The sequence below is a fragment of the Salvelinus fontinalis genome, chromosome 5 (assembly GCF_029448725.1).
Source record: "Salvelinus fontinalis isolate EN_2023a chromosome 5, ASM2944872v1, whole genome shotgun sequence".
NCBI lineage: Eukaryota > Metazoa > Chordata > Actinopteri > Salmoniformes > Salmonidae > Salvelinus > Salvelinus fontinalis.
Window position 1 is genome coordinate 23,703,682 of NC_074669.1, and position 21,602 is coordinate 23,725,283.

General features: G+C 42.9%; 1 protein-coding gene across 3 annotated transcripts; it reads left to right on the forward strand.

Moving 5' to 3' along the window:
* The first annotated feature begins 94 nt into the window (after window positions 1-94).
* oma1 (OMA1 zinc metallopeptidase) lies at window positions 95-18,606 on the forward strand. 3 transcript variants are annotated; one of them, XM_055922904.1, is made up of 9 exons: window positions 95-253; window positions 3,106-3,590; window positions 8,021-8,249; window positions 9,035-9,208; window positions 9,361-9,468; window positions 10,931-11,059; window positions 11,318-11,392; window positions 11,628-11,777; window positions 17,379-18,606. In XM_055922904.1, the coding sequence occupies exons 2-9, from the start codon at window positions 3,154-3,156 to the stop codon at window positions 17,655-17,657; spliced, it is 1,581 nt and encodes a 526-aa protein (XP_055778879.1). In that variant the 5' UTR covers window positions 95-253; window positions 3,106-3,153; the 3' UTR covers window positions 17,658-18,606. The 3 variants fall into 3 exon arrangements, with proteins under 3 accessions (XP_055778879.1, XP_055778881.1, XP_055778880.1); XM_055922906.1 differs by having other exon boundaries at window positions 3,127-3,590; XM_055922905.1 differs by having other exon boundaries at window positions 3,149-3,590.
* The last annotated feature ends 2,996 nt before the right edge of the window (window positions 18,607-21,602 follow it).

Sequence of the window (21,602 nt, forward strand, 5' to 3'; positions counted from 1 at the left end):
TTTGGGTTTGCACATTTGAAAAACAGAAAATAGTATGCTGTATCACTGTCGTTATTATAATGTAGTGCATGTAATTTCAGTTTGAAACATGAATAGACGCTGTCTGGAGAATGTCATTTTTGAGGAGACAGTCGTTGTCGGAACATTGTCTTAGAGCATGCATTGCAGTTGCAGGGGGGACTATTATTTTAGACGCACAAGACAGTTCCTATGTGTTTGACTTGCAGAGGACCGTCAAAGTAATTGAATAAAGGTAAATCCGAATTTATTTCTCAAGCTGGAGCCACCAAGACGAACTAAGGGGTTTTAAGAGAGTATCGATCACACAAAGGCAAATTTCACGTGTTTACACGTGCTATCTTTATTGGTGCATTGCTTTAGATCAGCTAGCTAGGTAGGTATAGCTAAGTAACGACGTTAGGCAAGATTGCAATGACATGACATTGCATCTGTTACCCACATTACTAGATATTAATAAAACCACAGTTAAAAGGTGCTAATCTCAGGGAAACTACTGGCAATTGCAAACGAATGTCAGTTGAACTCAATGTGTCACTTATGGAAGCCCATTCCCGCCACAATTCTTTTGTTGACGCTATCAATTTCGAGATACTCAAGTCAAAATGTTAACGTACGATCTTAAAAGGTATACTATTTCAACATTGAGACGCGTAAGTCAAACGTTAGATACTATATACAAATGTAGATACTTTAAAATGTTGAATCATGATCAAAAATTGTTGATTATCGCAAAATGTTCAGCAACATAAGAATAGGATTATTTTATTTGTAGCATTGTGTGCCGATGTCCATGTATGGTTGCAGAGGTCAGTACAGCCGGGCTGCCCGCATACTTGTGCCAAACTGGCATTTGCCCCAGCACTTTTGATTTTGTTTAATTAAAATGTTTCCACAAAAACATTGAAAAGATGGACAACAAAGTAATTTTGTTTAGACTGATTTGCACAGTTAATCTGTGCTTCAGTCTGATCAGCTGTAGCCTACTTCTAACAACAACAGCTGCAGGTAGCCTAGAGAAACCTATGCACTCTGATCCCCTCTGGCCACGGGAAACAACCCACTGAGAACCACTTCATTTCAACGTGGAAATGTTGATCATATTTGGTTGAGACGTTGATCAATGAGATTTTAACTGTTATTCACCCACTCAAGCCAACAGTTGTTTCTTAATTTCGGTACTATCGAGTTTGAAAACTATACTCATCTAATAATCAAATACATTTCGATATTGGAGTGAGGTTGAGACCACATTGTGATCGGATTTTACCGAAACACACCATGAATTCAACAGGGATTATCGCCAATCCATGAAGTGTGTTGAGAAGTATTAGCCGTTTTGTGACGTAGGCTTCTTTACATTAAATAAGGATAAGCGCCTGAGCTAAGAATAGGGAAACAAACGGTATCAACTAGGACCTGTTTGATGTTGCACACTCTTGAAAATCACTCTGATGTATAATACACTTTGCACCATGAGTAGAATTGTATCTTCCAGCCATAGGGTCTATACTACTGTTGGTTATTGTCATTCTGTGTAACACAATTAGAGCTTTAACTTGGAACAGCATTGTGTAAACCTTTGTCCATGTAAAAACGTGTGTTGCAAAAGTCAAGAACAGTTGAAATAAATGTATTGCACCAAAAAATAGATGTATAAATAAAAGCTTTAAAAAAAGACACTGTCATAACAGGCTTTGATGCTTTTAACTTCTTAAGAACTATTTCATGCCCTTCCACTGCCCCCCTTGCGGCCAGGTGCATATTTCAGGCAGGTTGACATCACCTGTAATATTTCTGCCTCTGTAGCCTTTGATTCGCCAAGACTCACACTTGGTGTAAAGGGGGAAAGCAAATATTAGCTAGAGAAGGTATTCAAATGTCATGTAAAATGTCATGATTTGGCCTGCACTGTACATATGATGCTGCAAAGGGTGGAGTCCTCAAAGGCACTCATCCCCTTGTTTCCTTTCATATTCATCGTTGACATGAGGCTTGTTTGTCAGGGTTCTGTATAGAACACAAACTATGTACTTTACAAGCAACACACCATGACCTATTTTGAAGAAGTGAAACAAATATGGTAATAGTTTACCAGTGCATTGCTCTCTTCACCTGGTCCGGGATGTCTTTCCCCCCAGCTTTGAGATCTGAGATATCTAATTTGACAAAAAGACACTAATGCATTCCACATGTAGTGGAATTTTCCATCCAGTACTACATTGCAATATAATGTCATTAAATTCATACCAATGAAACATTTAATTTCTCACCATGTATTTTCGGAAATCATTCTCCATTAGCTGCTCTTCCATCTTTAGTAACACTTCTTCCGTCTCGTTAAGATTGAAGTAGAATTCCTCAACCGGACTCGTCGACTGTCCTTTAAAAGGTCACTAATCTCACAAAGGAGTTATAGGACTTTTAAAAAATATATTGTTAAAGTCATTTACTTTTTTTTTTACTTCCAAATATAACAGCCTAGTTTCAATATCATAAAAAATAGTTGTCATACTTGCTTCCGGCATAGGAAAAGGATCTGGGCCTTTGCAGCGCTTTGGTGAGGGGGATCTCATCTGAAGAGGCAGGAGACCTCGGTCTCCCACATGACCTGTCCTCGGAGCATGAAGGCTCAAGATTCTCTGTAGTAAAATACATCATGGCAATTCTTGGTACAGATAAAATACCTTTCCCAATTGATCAAGAATGAGAATAAGGGGTTTGCTTATGTTGTGAAGGGCCATCCTCACCGTCATTACTTGGTGGCTTGTGCTGTGTTTTAGCCTTTTGCTTCTTGGTACATTGGCACAGGTTTTCTGGTGCTGGGGGCATATTTTGGTGGGGGCTTGGGTAGACCTTTGCCTGAAAATAAACATAGTATCGACATTTTAGGGCTCTGTTCAATTAGTAAAGCTCAAGCGTTTCCGAGTTTACCGTGAATGCAGTCTCCGCTACAGCGGGAACATTGCTTTTAAATTTAAATCACGCTCTAAAGCTGAACTTCCGCGATGCAGATTGAATAGAGCCCTTCATGTTTTTTGGGTTGGCGGGAATGGGCTTCCATAGTCAAGGACTGTTCTTCCACAGGCTTTCACCTGGGCATTTCAGGAATTGGCGTCTTCTCATTCAGGAACCATGGAGTTGTTGTGTGTCCGTCTCATGAGGAACCAACGCAGTTGCCTACCTGCCTACCTGTCTAGAAGCTTTCAAACCTCCCTTTGCCGACAGAGACAATCAGCAACCAGGAGGACATTACCTTCTACAGAACTCTACTCAACCAACACATGTCGGAATCTACTGCAGCCTGAAACCACAGACTCTGTTTGTCAACTACAATTAAGGCCATCTTTATCTCAGAGACGACTTTTCTCATCTGAGAATGCAAGAACAGTACTTTTCCCAGTGGGGACACCTAGACCTGACCCTGCTGTCCACTGTCTCCCTGTTATATGGCTGTCTAAGCATGGACATAACTTCATCCATACCTCTGCTCCTCTCCGCGCCCTGCCTGCGCCTCTCATATGGCTGGTACTCAAACCCCTGCAGAAGATAGTGGCTATTATACTGGGCAGGTAAGATACACGTCCGAGTGTCGTCTCCTTCCATCTACAATGCATTTGAAGTTTTCAGACCCCTTCACTTTTTCTACATTTTATTACATCACAGCCTTATTCTAAAATGGATTAAAGTTTTTTCCCCTCCTCAATCTACACATAACACCCCATAATGACAAATCCCCCAAAAAATTGTTGTAGCACCTTTGGTAGCGATTACAGCCTTGTGTCTTCCTGGGTACGACGCTACAAGCTTGGCACACCTATATTTGGGGAGTTTCTCCCCTTCTTCTCTGCAGATCCTCTCAAGCTCTGTCAGGTTGGATGGGGAGTGTTGCTGCACAGCTATTTTCAGGTCTCTCCAGAGATGTTTGATCTGTTTCAAGTCCGGGCTCTGTCTGTGCCACTCAAGGAAATTCAGAGACTTGTCCCGGAGCCACTCCTATGTTGTCTTGGCTGTGTGCTTAGGGTTGTTGTCCTGAGTGCTCTGGAGCAGGTCTCTCTATGCTTTGCTCCGTTGATCTTTCCCTCGATCCTGACTAGTCTCCCAGTCCCTGCCGCTGAAAAATATCCCCACCGCATGATGCTGCCACCACCATGCTTCACCGTAGGGATGATATTGTCCAGGGGATGAGCGGTACCTGGTTTCCTCCAGATGTGATGTATGGCATTCAGGCCCAAGAGTTCAATCTTGGTTTTATCAAACCAGAGAATCTTGTTTCTCATGGTCTGAGAGTCTTTAGGTGCCCTTTGACAAACTCCAAACGGGCTGTCATATGCCTTATGCTGAGTGGCTTTTGTCTGGCCACTCTACCATAAAGGCCTGATTGGTGGAGTGCTGCAGAGATGGGAGAACATTCCAGAAGGACAACCATCTCCACAGAGGAACTCTAGAGCTCTGTTAGAGTGACCATCGCGTTCTTGGTCAGCTCCCTGACCAAGGCCCTTCTCCCCCGATTGCTCAGTTCGCCTGGGTGGCCAGCTCTACGAAGATTCTTGCTGGTTCCAAACTTCTTCCGCCTTGATGGAGGCCACTGTTTTCTTGGAGACCTTCAATACTGCAGACGTTTTTTGGTACACTTTCCCAGATGTGTGCCTTGACGCAATCCTGTCTTGGAGCTCTACGGACAATTCCTTCGACCTCATGGCTTGGTTTTTACTCTGACATGCACTGTCAACTGTGGGATCTTATATTGACAGGTGTGTGCCTTTCCAAATCATGTCCAATCAATTGAATTTACCACAGGTGGACTCCAATCAAGTTGTAGAAACATGTCAAGGATGATCAATGGAAACAGGATGCACGTAAGCTCTCATAACAAAGGGTCTGAATACTTATGTAAATAAGGTTTTTCTGTTTTCTATTTTTAATAGGTTTGCAAAACATTTCTAAACCTGTTTTTTCTCTTTGTCATTATGGGGTATTGTGTGTAGATTGATGAGGGGAAAAAAATATTTGATGCTTTCTAGAATAATGCTGTAACGTAACAAAATGTGGAAAAGGTGTAGGGGTCTGAATACTTTCCGAATGCACAGTACATTGATAAGGTTAATGATGGTAAGATAGACGTTCCTGCTCTGTCTCTAGTAGTGCTACATGGTGTGTTTGGTGTCTCTGTCTCTAGTAGTGCTACATGGTGTTTTTGGTGTCTCTGTCTCTAGTAGTGCTACATGGTGTTTTTGGTGTCTCTGTCTCTAGTTGTGCTACATGGTGTTTTTGGTGTCTCTGTCTCTAGTAGTGCTACATGGTGTTTTTGGTGTCTCTGTCTCTAGTAGTGCTACATGGTGTTTTTGGTGTCTCTGTCTCTAGTAGTGCTACATGGTGTGTTTGGTGTCTCTGTCTCTAGTAGTGCTACATGGTGTTTTTGGTGTCTCTGTCTCTAGTAGTGCTACATGGTGTTTTTGGTGTCTCTGTCTCTAGTAGTACTACATGGTGTGTTTGGTGTCTCTGTCTCTAGTAGTGCTACATGGTGTTTTTGGTGTCTCTGTCTCTAGTAGTGCTACATGGTGTTTTTGGTGTCTCTGTCTCTAGTAGTGCTACATGGTGTTTTTGGTGTCTCTGTCTCTAGTAGTGCTACATGGTGTTTTTGGTGTCTCTGTCTCTAGTAGTGCTACATGGTGTGTTTGGTGTCTCTGTCTCTAGTAGTACTACATGGTGTTTTTGGTGTCTCTGTCTCTAGTAGTGCTACATGGTGTTTTTGGTGTCTCTGTCTCTAGTAGTGCTACATGGTGTTTTTGGTGTCTCTGTCTCTAGTAGTGCTACATGGTGTCTCTGTCTCTGTCTCTAGTAGTGCTACATGGTGTCTCTGTCTCTGTCTCTAGTAGTTCTACATGGTGTTTTTGGTGTCTCTGTCTCTAGTAGTGCTACATGGTGTTTTTGGTGTCTCTGTCTCTAGTAGTGCTACATGGTGTTTTTGGTGTCTCTGTCTCTAGTAGTGCTACATGGTGTTTTTGGTGTCTCTGTCTCTAGTAGTGCTACATGGTGTTTTTGGTGTCTCTGTCTCTAGTAGTGCTACATGGTGTGTTTGGTGTCTCTGTCTCTAGTTGTGCTACATGGTGTTTTTGGTGTCTCTGTCTCTAGTAATGCTACATGGTGTGTTTGGTGTCTCTGTCTCTAGTAGTGCTACATGGTGTCTCTGTCTCTGTCTCTAGTAGTACTACATGGTGTTTTTGGTGTCTCTGTCTCTAGTAATGCTACATGGTGTTTTTGGTGTCTCTGTCTCTAGTAGTGCTACATGGTGTTTTTGGTGTCTGTCTCTAGTAGTGCTACATGGTGTTTTTGGTGTCTCTGTCTCTAGTAGTGCTACATGGTGTCTCTGTCTCTAGTAGTGCTACATGGTGTTTTTGGTGTCTCTGTCTCTAGTAGTGCTACATGGTGTTTTTGGTGTCTCTGTCTCTAGTAGTGCTACATGGTGTCTCTGTCTCTAGTAGTGCTACAAGGTGTTTTTGGTGTCTCTGTCTCTAGTAGTGCTACATGGTGTCTCTGTCTCTAGTAGTGCTACATGGTGTTTTTGGTGTCTCTGTCTCTAGTAGTGCTACATGGTGTTTTTGGTGTCTCTGTCTCTAGTAGTGCTACATGGTGTCTCTGTCTCTAGTAGTGCTACATGGTGTTTTTGGTGTCTCTGTCTCTAGTAGTGCTACATGGTGTCTCTGTCTCTAGTAGTGCTACATGGTGTTTTTGGTGTCTCTGTCTCTAGTAGTGCTACATGGTGTTTTTGGTGTCTCTGTCTCTAGTAGTGCTACATGGTGTTTTTGGTGTCTGTCTCTAGTAGTGCTACATGTTGTTTTTGGTGTCTGTCTCTAGTAGTGCTACATGGTGTTTTTGGTGTCTCTGTCTCTAGTAGTGCTACATGGTGTTTTTGGTGTCTCTGTCTCTAGTAGTGCTACATGGTGTGTTTGGTGTCTCTGTCTCTAGTAGTGCTACATGGTGTTTTTGGTGTCTCTGTCTCTAGTAGTGCTACATGGTGTGTTTGGTGTCTCTGTCTCTAGTAGTGCTACATGGTGTGTTTGGTGTCTCTGTCTCTTGTAGTGCTACATGGTGTTTTTGGTGTCTCTGTCTCTAGTAGTGCTACATGGTGTGTTTGGTGTCTCTGTCTCTAGTAGTGCTACATGGTGTTTTTGGTGTCTCTGTCTCTAGTAGTGCTGCATGGTGTTTTTGGTGTCTCTGTCTCTTGTAGTGCTACATGGTGTTTTTGGTGTCTCTGTCTCTAGTAGTGCTACATGGTGTGTTTGGTGTCTCTGTCTCTAGTAGTGCTACATGGTGTTTTTGGTGTCTCTGTCTCTAGTAGTGCTGCATGGTGTTTTTGGTGTCTCTGTCTCTAGTAGTGCTACATGGTGTTTTTGGTGTCTCTGTCTCTAGTAGTGCTACATGGTGTGTTTGGTGTCTCTGTCTCTAGTAATGCTACATGGTGTGTTTGGTGTCTCTGTCTCTAGTAGTGCTACATGGTGTCTCTGTCTCTGTCTCTAGTAGTACTACATGGTGTTTTTGGTGTCTCTGTCTCTAGTAGTGCTACATGGTGTTTTTGGTGTCTCTGTCTCTAGTAGTGCTGCATGGTGTTTTTGGTGTCTCTGTCTCTAGTAGTGCTACATGGTGTTTTTGGTGTCTCTGTCTCTAGTAGTGCTGCATGGTGTTTTTGGTGTCTCTGTCTCTAGTAGTGCTACATGTTGTTTTTGGTGTCTGTCTCTAGTAGTGCTACATGGTGTTTTTGGTGTCTCTGTCTCTAGTAGTGCTACATGGTGTTTTTGGTGTCTCTGTCTCTAGTAGTGCTACATGGTGTTTTTGGTGTCTCTGTCTCTAGTAGTGCTACATGGTGTTTTTGGTGTCTCTGTCTCTAGTAGTGCTACATGGTGTGTTTGGTGTCTCTGTCTCTAGTAGTGCTACATGGTGTTTTTGGTGTCTCTGTCTCTAGTAGTGCTACATGGTGTTTTTGGTGTCCCCTCTCCTCTAGGAGTATCAGGAAGTGGTGGTTGGCCCTTCCGCCCAATAAGCAGCAGCTCGTGCGTCAGAACTTCTGGCGTCGCCGTTGGCAGCTGGTGGCCGGGGGTATGGTTGCTATGGTGATCATGGCATGTTTCTTCCTGACTCATCTGGACGAATCGCCCATCACGGGACGCACACGCCTCCTAGTCTTCAGTAGAGAGAACTACATGGAGCTGGCTGCAGTGACAGGAGATGGGGTGAGACCAATAACTGAATATATGAATGGCCATCGATCACGTGACACCATTCATTCCTTTGTGAAGACTCAATAGCGCGTTGAAGACCAATGAAGTCTGTTAAGATAACGTCTCATGGAGACATAACATGCACGGTTTGAGCTACTCCAGGAAGTGACGTTGCAGGCTAGCCCAGTACTGCAGTTCGCTAGCCCAGTACTACATATATCTGGTGTATTAGAAGCAATTATAATAATAATTGTCTTAAAAAATGTATTCCATTTACTATAATGGGGGAATCGTGTTATTTGCTAACAATGCCTGCAGTACCGCGGACAGAGAGAGGGTTAAGAGATGCTGTTAACCCTGTGGGCAATATTAAATCTAATAAGATCGTCGTTTTTAACCATTCAGATGAACATGTTTTAGGAAATTGTGATTTCATAATATATGATATATTATAAACCTGGTCGTTCAAGCCCTGAATGCTGATTGGCTGAGAGCCGTGGTATATCAGACCGTATATACTGTTCTAATTACGGTGGTAACCAGTTTATAACAGCAATAAGGCACCTCGGGTGTGTGGTAGATGGCCAATATACCACGGCTAAGGCCTGTATCCAGGCACTCCGCATTGCGTCGTGCAGAAGAACAGCCGTTAGCCGTGGTATATTGGCCATGTACCACACCCCCTCGGGCCTTATTGCTTAATTATAATATAATAATAGTTCAGTAACCGACTCTTGTTTGTGTCCTCAGTGCATGGAGGATGTTGATTTAACCGTGTGTGTGTGTTTTCTACCCAGTACATGGAGGAATTTGCTGAGTTGATGGTTCCAGAGAAGGATCCTCGTCACCAGGTGGTAGAGAGAGTGGTGGAGCACCTGGCCCAGAGGAACAAAGACATCCCAGAGGTCTCCTCTGTTCCATGGAGCGTCCACTTGGTCGACAGCCCTACCGTCAACGCTTTCATACTGCCTGTGAGTCCCGGGCCCTGCTGTGTGTGTGTGTGTGACTTTGTTTTTATTTCCAGTCCAGATCAAAACATGTAGACGAAACTGGCCAGCGCAGATCAAAACAGTAAGAGCAAAAGTTGACTGTTGTTTGTATGATACCTGTCTCTCTCCTCTAGAATGGAAAGGTGTTCATGTTCACTGGGATGTTGGAGGCCGTTGCAGATATTCACCAGCTCACCTTCATCCTGGCACATGAGATGGCCCACGCAGTGATGGGACACTCTGTGAGTATACAGCCAGGCCTTTCTGTCTGTCTCTCTAGTGATGGTACACTGACTATACAGCCAGGCCTTTCTGTCTGTCTCTCTAGTGATGGGACACTGAGTATACAGCCAGGCCTTTCTGTCTGTCTCTCTAGTGATGGGACACTGAGTATACAGCCAGGCCTTTCTGTCTGTCTCTCTAGTGATGGGACACTGACTATACAGCCAGGCCTTTCTGTCTGTCTCTCTAGTGATGGGACACTGACTGTACAGCCAGGCCTTTCTGTCTGTCTCTCTAGTGATGGGACACTGTGAGTATATAGCCAGGCCTTTCCATCTGTCTCTCTTGTGATGGGACACTGAGTATACAGCCAGGCCTTTCTGTCTGTCTCTCTAGTGATGGTACACTGACTATACAGCCAGGCCTTTCTGTTTGTCTCTCTAGTGATGGGACACTGAGTATACAGCCAGGCCTTTCTGTCTGTCTCTCTAGTGATGGGACACTGTGAGTATATAGCCAGGCCTTTCCATCTGTCTCTCTAGTGATGGGACACTGAGTATACAGCCAGGCCTTTCTGTCTGTCTCTCTAGTGATGGTACACTGACTATACAGCCAGGCCTTTCTGTCTGTCTCTCTAGTGATGGTAGACTGACTATACAGCCAGGCCTTTCTGTCTGTCTCTCTAGTGATGGTACACTGAGTATATAGCCAGGCCTTTCTGACTGTCTCTGGTATACGTGTGTGAGGATTTTGAATAGGACTGAATTGTGTGTCCTCACAAGGTTAGTTATACAAGACTGTGTGTGTGTGTTTTCTCGTTGCTTGCTTGGGGGCTACACAGAGTCGTGTCCTGTTCTGTGCTGAGTGACTCGTCAGCCTCAGTCATGCTACAGTACTACTGCTCTCCTCCTCTCTCTCATCCACGTCACCTCACCTGACCTACAGCTCAGATCTGTTGCAGGTCTTCAGAGAGGATGTCATTAATTGCAGTGGGGTTGTATCATCAGTCACTAGTTGTAAGAAGCTCACAGACAGAGAGTACTTTAGATGTCTGAGACGCTAATGGTGTTTCTGGACTGACGGTACAGACGTTTTTAAGTAGAGAGTCTGGTCCCTTTTCAATGGAATCAGAGCAGCTGACTGTTCTAATCGGATATGGCTCTTGCTCTGAGAGAAATGTTTGGAGTTGGTTTCTGATCCTTTCCTCTGAGACCTGTATACCCTCCAATACAGGACCGTTTAATTGGATGAAGAAAATGAATATGGATTAATCAGTTCCAGCCTCGCCCTGGGTGTCTGCTGTTAGATTCACCGTTTCCTAATGTAATCTCCATATTAGGTCTGAATTAAAAGTTGAGATGAAATAGGTGGGAACAATCAATACACTTACAGAGAATTATTTATTTGTTGCTTTTCTACGTTCTCTCTCCCCTCCCTACTTTTTTCTCTCTTTTTGCTCCTTCCCTCCCTTCCTCCCTCCAGGCAGAGCAGGCCAGTATGTCTCATGTGGTAGACTTCCTGTCTCTGATCCTGCTAACAGCCATCTGGGCCATGTGTCCTCGAGACAGCCTGGCTGTACTGGGACAGTGGATACAGACTAAGCTCATACAGGTAACAGACACATATCAGGATTTTTCATGTGGTGGAAGATATGTTTAACTAATCTCTCTGTCTCTGTGTCTCTCTCTGTCTCTGTGTCTCTCTCTCTTTCTGTGTCTCTCTCTCTCTTTCTGTGTCTTTCTCTGTCTCTGTGTCTCTCTCTGTCTCTCTCTGTGTATGTCTCTGTCTTTCTCTGTCTCTGTGTCTCTCTCTGTCTTTCTCTCTCCCTCTCTCTCTCTCTCTCTGTGTGTATGTGTGTCTCTCTGTCAGTTCCTGTTTGATCGTCCCTATAGCAGGAAGTTGGAGGCAGAAGCTGATCAGGTTGGACTCCAGCTGGCTGCCAAGGTACAGGATAGGACAGTAGCTCTGTCTCACTCTTGCCTCCTGACCCTTCTGTATATGCTGACTAAACTTACAGCTGCCTACAGTGCACTAGATGGCGATGTTGTCAAATCTAGAATTTCTCCCACTCTTCTAACCGTCAAGTGTTCCTGTTCTGGATGCTGTAGTAATGTATCGTTTCCGTGACAACCATACAGGCGCCCAGGGTGTGTGTAACCCAGTCTGTCTCTCCCTCCAGGCATGTGCTGATGTGCGGGCAGGGCCAGTGTTCTGGCAGCAGATGGAGATCAGTGACCAGCTGAGAGGAGAACATTCAGTACCAGAGTGGCTCTCCACACACCCCTCTCACAGGAACAGAGTTCTACAGCTGGACAGGCTGGTCCCGCAGGTAGCAAGCATGCAGGGGAGAGAGACTCGTCCACATACACCAGTATACACTGTCGCCAAGGGTCTATATTCAGAGGGGTTGGGTTAAATGCGGAAGACACATTTCAGTTAAATGCGTTCATTCCAACAACTGACTAGGTATCCCTCTTTCCCTTCCTATATGATGTCAATCTTGTCATCAAGTCATTCCTGCAGTCTGATGAGACATGATGGCTGTGTGTTGGTGGTATGCACACGACCGATGAGTCTGCTATACCTGGTCTCACACCGCAGGCAGTTAGAATAGTCCACGTGACCTACTGGTGTTGCTAATGTATAGAAGCGCATCACATGGCATGAAGACTGGTGCAAGAGGAGTACTCCCAACAGAGCTGTAGGATTGAGCAGGGAGTCTAGTCTAACGAGACACCTACATATGTCGCAGCTTAATTTGACCCCATTCGTCGCAGGAGGAAAATAATCCTGCAGCAATGAGATTTTAATATCTGAATAAATATTTAGCCTCACCGCCAGGGGGCAGCTGAAGGCGTTTGTTTTGTATATAACGCACACCGTACCTACATTATACCTTATGTAGGCTACATGCAGGCTACAGCATGTCTCGTGTGAATTCTTATGTAGAGGTAGATGCCGTTTTCGTTAGGGGACATCTTTATTTAAAAACATTTTTAATCAATTGTTTTATTAAATGTTGAAGGCAAGCATAAGGAAGAATAGATGTATGGTTTCCTCAATGTCTGTTTCCCGGGACACAGAGTCTACATGGATTTGAATCCTGCCCACTGCCCTTTAACTCATGGATGAAGGTCTATTTTTTTACGCATTCGTTCCACGTTTTTTACAGTGTTAATTCTGCGCTTTTACAGGGTTAAGACGGAAACAACTCAAATGGTTAACAGTTTAGGCATGAATTCCAAGTGGTTAAGGTTAGGACTATGGTTTAGGGAAGGCTTACCTTCTCTGGGATATGTGGGACGGTAGCATCCCACTTGGCCAAAAGCCAGAAAAAATGTGGCGCGCCAAATTCAAATATATTACTATAAAAATCCATCTTTCATGAAATCACAAATGAAAGACACCAAATTAAAGCTACACATGTTGTGAATCCAGCCAACATGTCTGATTTCAAAAGGATTTACGGGGAAAGCACACCAAGCAATTATGTTAGCTCAGTACATAGCCACAGAAAAACACAGCCATTTTCCCAGCATAAGATAATAGTCACAAAAAGCAGAAATAGAGATAAAATGAATCACTAACCTTTGATGATCTTCATCAGATGACACTCATAGGACATCATGTTACACAATACATTTATGTTTTGTTCGATAATGTGCATATCTATATCCACAAATCTCGGTTTACATTGGCGCCATGTTCAGAAATGCCTCCAAAATATCCGGAGAAATTGCAGAGAGCCACGTCAAATAACAGAAATACTCATCATAAACTTTGATGAAAGATACATGTTTTACATAGAATTAAAGATACACTTGTTCTTACTACAACCGCTGTCAGATTTTAAAAAAACTTTACGTAAAAAGTACACCATGCAATAATCTGAGACGGCGCTCAAAAATAACAACATTTCTCCGCCATGTTGGAGTCAACAGAAATACGAAATTACATCATAAATATTCCCTTACCTTTGATGATCTTCATCAGAATGCACTCCCAGGAATCCTAGTTCCACAATAAATCGTTTTGTTCGATAATGTCCATTACTTATGTCTAAGTAGCTACTTTTGCTAGCATGTTTAGTGCACATGTCCAAACACTCGCGCAGATGCAGGCGAACTCGGACGAAAACTTCAAAAAGTTATATAACAGGTCGCATAAACTGGTCAAACTAAGTAGAGAATCAATCTTCAGGATGTTGTTATCATAACTATCCAATAACATTCCAACCGGAGAATTCCTTTGTGTCTCTAGAAGTTATGGAAAGCAAGACGATATCGTTTGGAACGCGCGTGACCAGGAACTGGCATTCTGCCAGACCAATGACTGAAACACCTCCCATCCGGCTCAACATCACAGTAGAGGCTTCATTCCACGTTCTACAGACTGTTGACATCTAGTGGAAGGCGTAGGAAGTGCAAACAGATCCATATTTTACAGGGAATTGAATAGGCGATGAGTTGAACATTGACCAGTCTCAGAATTCTCACTTCCTGTTTGGATTTTTTTCTCAGGTTTTTGCCTGCCATATGAGTTCTGTTATACTCACAGACATCATTCAAACAGTTTTAGAAACGTCAGAGTGTTTTATATCCAATAGTAATAATAATATGCATATATTAGCATCTGGGACAGAGTAGGAGGCAGTTCACTATGGGCATGCAATTCATCCAAAAGTGAAAATGCTGCCCCCTATCACAAATAAGTTAAAGCAGAATAATGAAAACCGACGAGCCTATGTATCATAAGTGTTCTTAGTGCCTACTAGAGCATTGTGAAAGGCCGTAGCACAGTGGTCTAAGCAGCGCGCTCCAGCTCCGAGCGTCATGAGTTGGCAACCAGTGCTGGGAGATATAGTGACCAGTCTGAACCTGCATTAGTCCCACATGTTAATTTCTTTTATTTCAATGTTTTCAAGATGACGTTGGAGGCGGGTTATGGTAGAGATGTTAGCATTAAATTATCTGGCAACAGTTCTGGTGGACATTCCTGCAGTCAGCATGCCATTGGCACGCTCCCTCAAAACTTGAGACATTTGTGCCATAGTGTTGTGTGACAAAACGGAACATTTTAGTGACCTTTTATTGTCCCCAGCACAAGGTGCGCCCGTGTAATGATCATGTTGTTTAATTAGCTTCTTGATATAGCACACCTGTCAGGTGGATGGATTATCTGGGCAAAGGAGAAATGCTCACAAACAGAGATGTAAACATATTTGTGCACAAAATATGAGAGAAATACGTTTTTTGTGCGTATGGAACATTTCTGGGATCTTTTATTTTAGCTCATGAAACACGGAACCAACATTTTACATGTTATGTTTATAATTTTGTTCAGTATATATTTACAAATTATACATCATCTATAAAACGTGGACAAGCATCCACAGTGGAGTAAAGTTTATTGTTCTACAGTAGGCCCAAATCAGCTCATCAACTCAGCCAGGGAAACACAGTAACTTATTCATTATGTGACAATGGATAGGCTAACGGGTAGCCCACAGAATGTAGCCTATTGGACTATTGCAACCATCGATGGCACTAGATTACCAGCTGATGTCTCATTAAACCATCAATACGTGCTAAATTCACCTGCACAGCTTTTCTCAATTACAACCATTGTTGGTCTCCTCATTACCGCTCCCTAAAAGTTGATGTCGGGGTTACCTTAGTCCTGCTCGCAACCCTTTTAAGATATGTTCGGTCTCTGGTTGGTCTTATCATCGGAACAACTTTTTGAACAGACTAAGGGGGATTTATCTATTTGACAAGCATTCTGTAAAATGGAAATAAAGTATTTCATTATTTAACACAGCAAATCTACTGTGGCGATTTACCTGACACTTTGTATGAATGGAAACTCATGTTGGTGAATCTTACTGTTATTATTATTAATTTTTTCCTATTTATGTTATTCAAAGTGTCTGGTATGGTCATTTCTTATCAAGATTGGGGGGTATATTATCCCTGGTCTCTCCATATTTGAAATGTGTAAACAAATCAAGTCAATCGGGGGAATTGAGTTATTTTTGCCTGAAGGGCGTGGGACGGAATCGTACCCACGTCGACATGGTCGGCCTACACGTGCACGGCCCTAAGAGTGGTGTAAAGCTCGCCGTTATTGGACTGGAGCAGTGGAAACGCGTTCTCTGGAGTGATGAATCATGCTTCACCATCTGGCAGTCTGACGGACAAATATGGGTTTGGCGGATGCCAGGAGAACACTACCTGCTCAAATGTGTAGCGCCGACTATAAAGTTTGGTGGAGGAGGAATAATGGTCTGGGGCTGTTTTTCATGGTTAGGCCCCTTAGGTCCAGTGAAAGGAAATCTTAACGCTACAGCATACAATGACATTCTAGATGATTCTGTGCTTCCAACTTTGTGGCAACGATTTGGGGAAGGCCCTTTCCTGTTTCAGCATGACAATGCCCCTGTGCACAAAGCGAGGTGCATACAGAAATGGTTTGTCGAGATTGGTGTGGAAGAACATGACTGGCCTTCACAGAGCCCTGACCTCAACCCCATTGAACACCTTGGGATGAATTTGACCGCCGACTGCGAGCCAGACCTTATCGACCAACATCAGTTCCCGACCTCACTAATACTCTTGTGGCTGAATGGAAGCAAGTCCCCACAGCAATGTTCCAACATCTAGTGGAAAGCCTTCCCAAAAGAGTAGAGGCTGTTATAGCAGCAAAGGGGGACCAACTCCATATTAATGCTCATGATTTTGGAATGAGATGATTGAGGAGCAAGTGTCCACATACTTTTGGTCATGTTGTGTACGTACATACAAACACAAGACACACACACACACAGACGTATGCATGTATGCACACCACACACCCATATATCCTCACAGGCACAGTAGCACACAAACTCTCGTCTGATGGACAATTAGTGTTTTCTCCATCTGTTCCTCTCCTGCTAAAACAGACACACTCAAGGGTAAATACACTCCTGTGTGTCACACAGGGTTACATGCACACACACACACACACACACACACACACACACACACACACACACACACAGACAGTTGGCACGCTACTGAGCCCTCCTGTTGAATCCCAGACTGGGACATTGACCTGTAGAAGTAGTGATCTGGATCCGTACATTTAGGGATGGATTTACTCACATCCACCGTGTGTGTAGGAGAGAAAACACACCTGATTAACGGACGGCCGAAATGTACTTTCAAAGAATCTTGTGCCCGTACTATCGTCTCTGACCACACAGCATCTGCTGTCACTTTCAGTTAGTTTCCTGACGATTGTTCATTTTCAGTGGGGGGGTGGGGGGGTTCTAAGCTGACTTGTATAATTGTTTTAAGATGGTCATATTATTATGTATCGTTTAGCTAACCCCTTTTTTGGGTAGGCACAAAACTACCTTCATACGTTTTTTAACGGGTACCGGTTACCTTCAGATGAGTCCCGTGAAACTTGAGGGTCGTAGAGCAAAACGGAGAACACAGTGGGCCCACAGTAGTTTGTAGCCCAAACGGTTTGGACGCTACAAACAGAAGTTGGTACATCGACGGTACCAACTTCAGAAGAGTCCCCTGACGCTTGTGGGGGTCGTAGAGACCACCATTGTGTTCACGAGAGTCTCCCCATTCCATAGAGTGAAGACCCATTTTTGGGATATATCATGGTCTGACAAATACCGCTCCATCTCTGCCACCTTTCACCGCAGATGGGGAAGTGCGACATCGGCGCATGCGGTGGCTTGAGACACATCTAATGCAAAAACACAGAAATCTCTAGCTTAAACGGGGGGGGGAATATTGCGTTACTTTCATTGAAGCACCGGTACGTCAGTTGACTCTAGGGCGATAACAAGCCACTGCCACACGCTGCTCTCATACGTTTGTCTTTCTGGTGCGTTTCCACTATAACCTCCCTCTCTCCCTTTCCCCAGTACCTGGAGTTGAGGGAGAGCTGTTCCTGTCCTGCCCTCCCTGCTACAGACCCCAGAGCTGTTTTCGCTCAGAGTGTCAAAGTGCTGCTGAACGCTACTAGGGACCTGGAGGGAGAGGCTGGGAAGAGACTGAAACCACGAGCTCTGTCTCAGAGCCCAACCTCAGACCACAGCAGGGCTCCACATCCAGGGGGACTGGCTACTGCCCTGCTAGCCTCCTCAGCCACAGCCTCACCTACAGCCACAGCCCTGACCCTAGACACTGCTACCCACCTCTAACCCCCGGGCCACTACCTTCGCCCCCTGTCTTCCCAGCCCCAACCCCAGGCCTAGTTCCAGTCAGTGATTCTAGCTCCTTGAGTGCTAATTGACTGATGCTTGTAAGGTCTTGTAAAACTACTGTTGCCACCTGCTTCTGTGGAATTGCTGCAAAAAGGTTTTGGGTAGCTGTTCTTTTTACTGTGTGTAAGAGGGTACAGGCAGATGCTTTGAATGTGTTGTGTGAATACATAGAGATATGATCCTGTTTTAATTGGAAGATTTCAAGTGGGGACATGCTGCACTCAATGGCCTAATGAGCATATACAATGAGCATATACAGTGAGGTCCAAAATGATTGACTCCCCTGATAAAGATGAGCAGTAATGACTGTATAAAATAAATAAATACAATTGATATGATTTTATACTTCTACAATTGCTTAGAGAAAGAGATTTTGTTTAACAAGAATTGTTTTCTCAAAAAGGTAGGGTTTGAAATGATTGACACCCCTAAAGATTGACGCCTCTAAAGTAAAGTAATCAAACGTTTAGTATTTTGTCCCATAATCCTATCACGCAATGACTACATCAAGCTTGTGACTCTACAAACTTGTTGGATGCATTTGCAGTTTGTTTTGGTTGGGTTTAAGATTATTTAGAATATATGTCTCGACACTTCTACATTGATGTGGATGCTACCATGATTACGGATAATCCTGAGTTAATTGTGAATAATGATGAGTGAGAAAGTTACATAGGGTCAAAGATCATACCCCCAACACATGCTAACCTCTCACCGTTACCAATAACAGAAGAGATTTAACAAATGATTGTTCAAACTATGGCTATATGTCTTCTATGTACACCTCACTGAAACTGCCAAGCAATAATTGAACATGATTTCCGAAATCAAGTTTATAAGGGAAATAAAAGTCAAAACATCTGAACTATAAAAGAGTAAAACACTAGTTTGAGTCATCCTCTCTTTCCAAAGACCACAACCTGGAAGTCAGTGGAAAGTTGTGTTCGTCCCATCTCAGTGGTGTTTGTCTAATACATGTTCATGTGATTACAAATAATTGCCATGTAATGTGTTTCTACATGGATTGTTGTACAGCCAAATTCCTCAACAGTAAGATAACACTTAACGCGTGAAATAAACCTCCTTGATTGATCAAAACTGGAAACATATAAATAACATTCTAACAACATTGAGGAAATGTCTTGGTCACCCTGATACAAACCATGTAAGAATGTCCTTCAGAAAGTACTCATACCTCTTGACTTATTCACATTTTGGTTTTCTGGGTAGACCGTGTGTAGGCACTGTCCTGTATGTCACCTACTTTATTTACACTATCGTGTCCTTCCATCACCACCTGTTGCGATGTGTTTTTGTGGTAATGTGGCCATCGTCAAGTTAATTTAAATGAGTTTTATGTCTCGTCCTGAAGGAATGGTATTGTGTTGTATTTTAGTGTCAAAGATCTTTGTGAAATCATAGAAATGTGTAGTTTTGTACAAATCGTGTATCGAACAAGCCAAAAAACATATTTTCTATACTAGAATGTACACCTTAGAACCTGACAACCCAAAAATGAATGGGTCTTGAGGTCTGGTCTAGTGTGGTTTGTCGTTGTAACGTAAGTGTGAATGTCTGGGTTCTAACCTTGGTTGACCGTGTTAGCACACTGAGCTAAAGCCTAGGCATTTGCTCAGGGGGAATGCACGAGTCTACAGTGTCCTTTCCTCTCTGGTTGAAGGCAATTGTATGAGTCTGTGCTAGAGCAGGAATCTGTAAGTCACACACATACAGGAGGGTGTGACAGTGTAGTCCCAGGGGAGAGAGTCAGAAGAAATGCATTAACCTGTGAGAGAAGCATAAGATCATCAAGCTGCTTCCTAACACACACAACGCAGTAATATACACACGCAACCCAGTAATATATATACACACAACCCAGTAATATACACACACAACCCAGTAATATACACAACCCAGTAATATACACACACAACCCAGTAATATACACACACAACCCAGTAATATATACACACAACCCAGTAATATATACACGCAACCCAGTAATATACACACGCAACCCAGTAATATACACACACAACCCAGTAATATACACACACAACCCAGTAATATACACACACAACCCAGTAATATACACACACAACCCAGTAATATATACACACAACCCAGTAATATACACACACAACCCAGTAATATACACACACAACCCAGTAATATACACACACAACCCAGTAATATACACACACAACCCAGTAATATACACACACAACCCAGTAATATACACAACCCAGTAATATATACACACAACCCAGTAATATACACACACAACCCAGTAATATACACAACCCAGTAATATACACAACCCAGTAATATATACACACAACCCAGTAATATACACACACAACCCAGTAATATACACAACCCAGTAATATACACACACAACCCAGTAATATACACACACAACCCAGTAATATACACACACAACCCAGTAATATACACACGCAACCCAGTAATATACATACGCAACCCAGTACTATACATACACAACCCAGTAATATACACACACAACCCAGTAACATATATACACACAACCCAGTAATGTACACAACCCAGTAATGTATATACACACAACCCAGTAATATACACACGCAACCCAGTAATATACACACACAACCCAGTAATATACACAGCCCAGTAATATACACAACCCAGTAATATACATATGCAACCCAGTAATATATATACACACAACCCAGTAATATACACACGCAACCCAGTAATATACATACGCAACCCAGTACTATACATACGCAACCCAGTAATATACATATGCAACCCAGTAATATACACACACAACCCAGTAATATACATACGCAACCCAGTAATATACACACACAACCCAGTAATATATACACACAACCCAGTAATATACACACACAACCCAGTAATATACACACGCAACCAAGTAATATACATACGCAACCCAGTACTATACATACGCAACCCAGTAATATACACACACAACCCAGTATTATATATACACACAACCCAGTAATGTACACACGCAACCCAGTAATATACACAACCCGGTAATATACATATGCAACCCAGTAATATATATACACACAACCCAGTAATATACACACGCAACCCAGTAATATACATACGCAACCCAGTACTATACATACGCAACCCAGTACTATACATACGCAACCCAGTAATATACACAACCCAGTAATATACATATGCAACCCAGTAATATACACACACAACCCAGTAATATATACACACAACCCAGTAATATACATATGCAACCTAGTAATCTACACACACAACCCAGTAATATACATATGCAACCCAGTAATATACACACACAACCCAGTAATATACATATGCAACCCAGTAATATACACACACAACCCAGTAATATACATACGCAACCCAGTAATATACATACGCAACCCAGTAATATACGCAACCCAGTAATATACACAACCCAGTAATACACACAACCCAGTAATATACACAACCCAGTAATATATATACACAACCCAGTAATATACACAACCCAGTAATATACATATGCAACCCAGTAATATACACACACAACCCAGTAATATATATACACACAACCCAGTAATATACACACACAACCCAGTAATACACACAACCCAGTAATATACACAACCCAGTAATATACGCAACCCAGTAATATACACAACCCAGTAATATACGCAACCCAGTAATATACATATGCAACCCAGTAATATACACACTACCCAGTAATATACACACTACCCAGTAATATACACACACAACCCAGTAATATATACACGCAACCCAGTAATATACACAACCCAGTAATATACATATGCAACCCAGTAATATACACACACAACCCAGTAATATATATACACACAA

Coding starts and splice junctions, on each gene's coding strand:
- oma1 (XM_055922904.1), top strand. CDS start 3,154: ATGGAGTTGTTGTGTGTCCGTCTCATGAGGAACCAACGCAGTTGCCTA. Junction 9,209..9,360: donor TCAACGCTTTCATACTGCCT/GTGAGTCCCGGG, acceptor TCTCTCCTCTAG/AATGGAAAGGTGTTCATGTT. Junction 11,393..11,627: donor GACTCCAGCTGGCTGCCAAG/GTACAGGATAGG, acceptor CTCTCCCTCCAG/GCATGTGCTGATGTGCGGGC.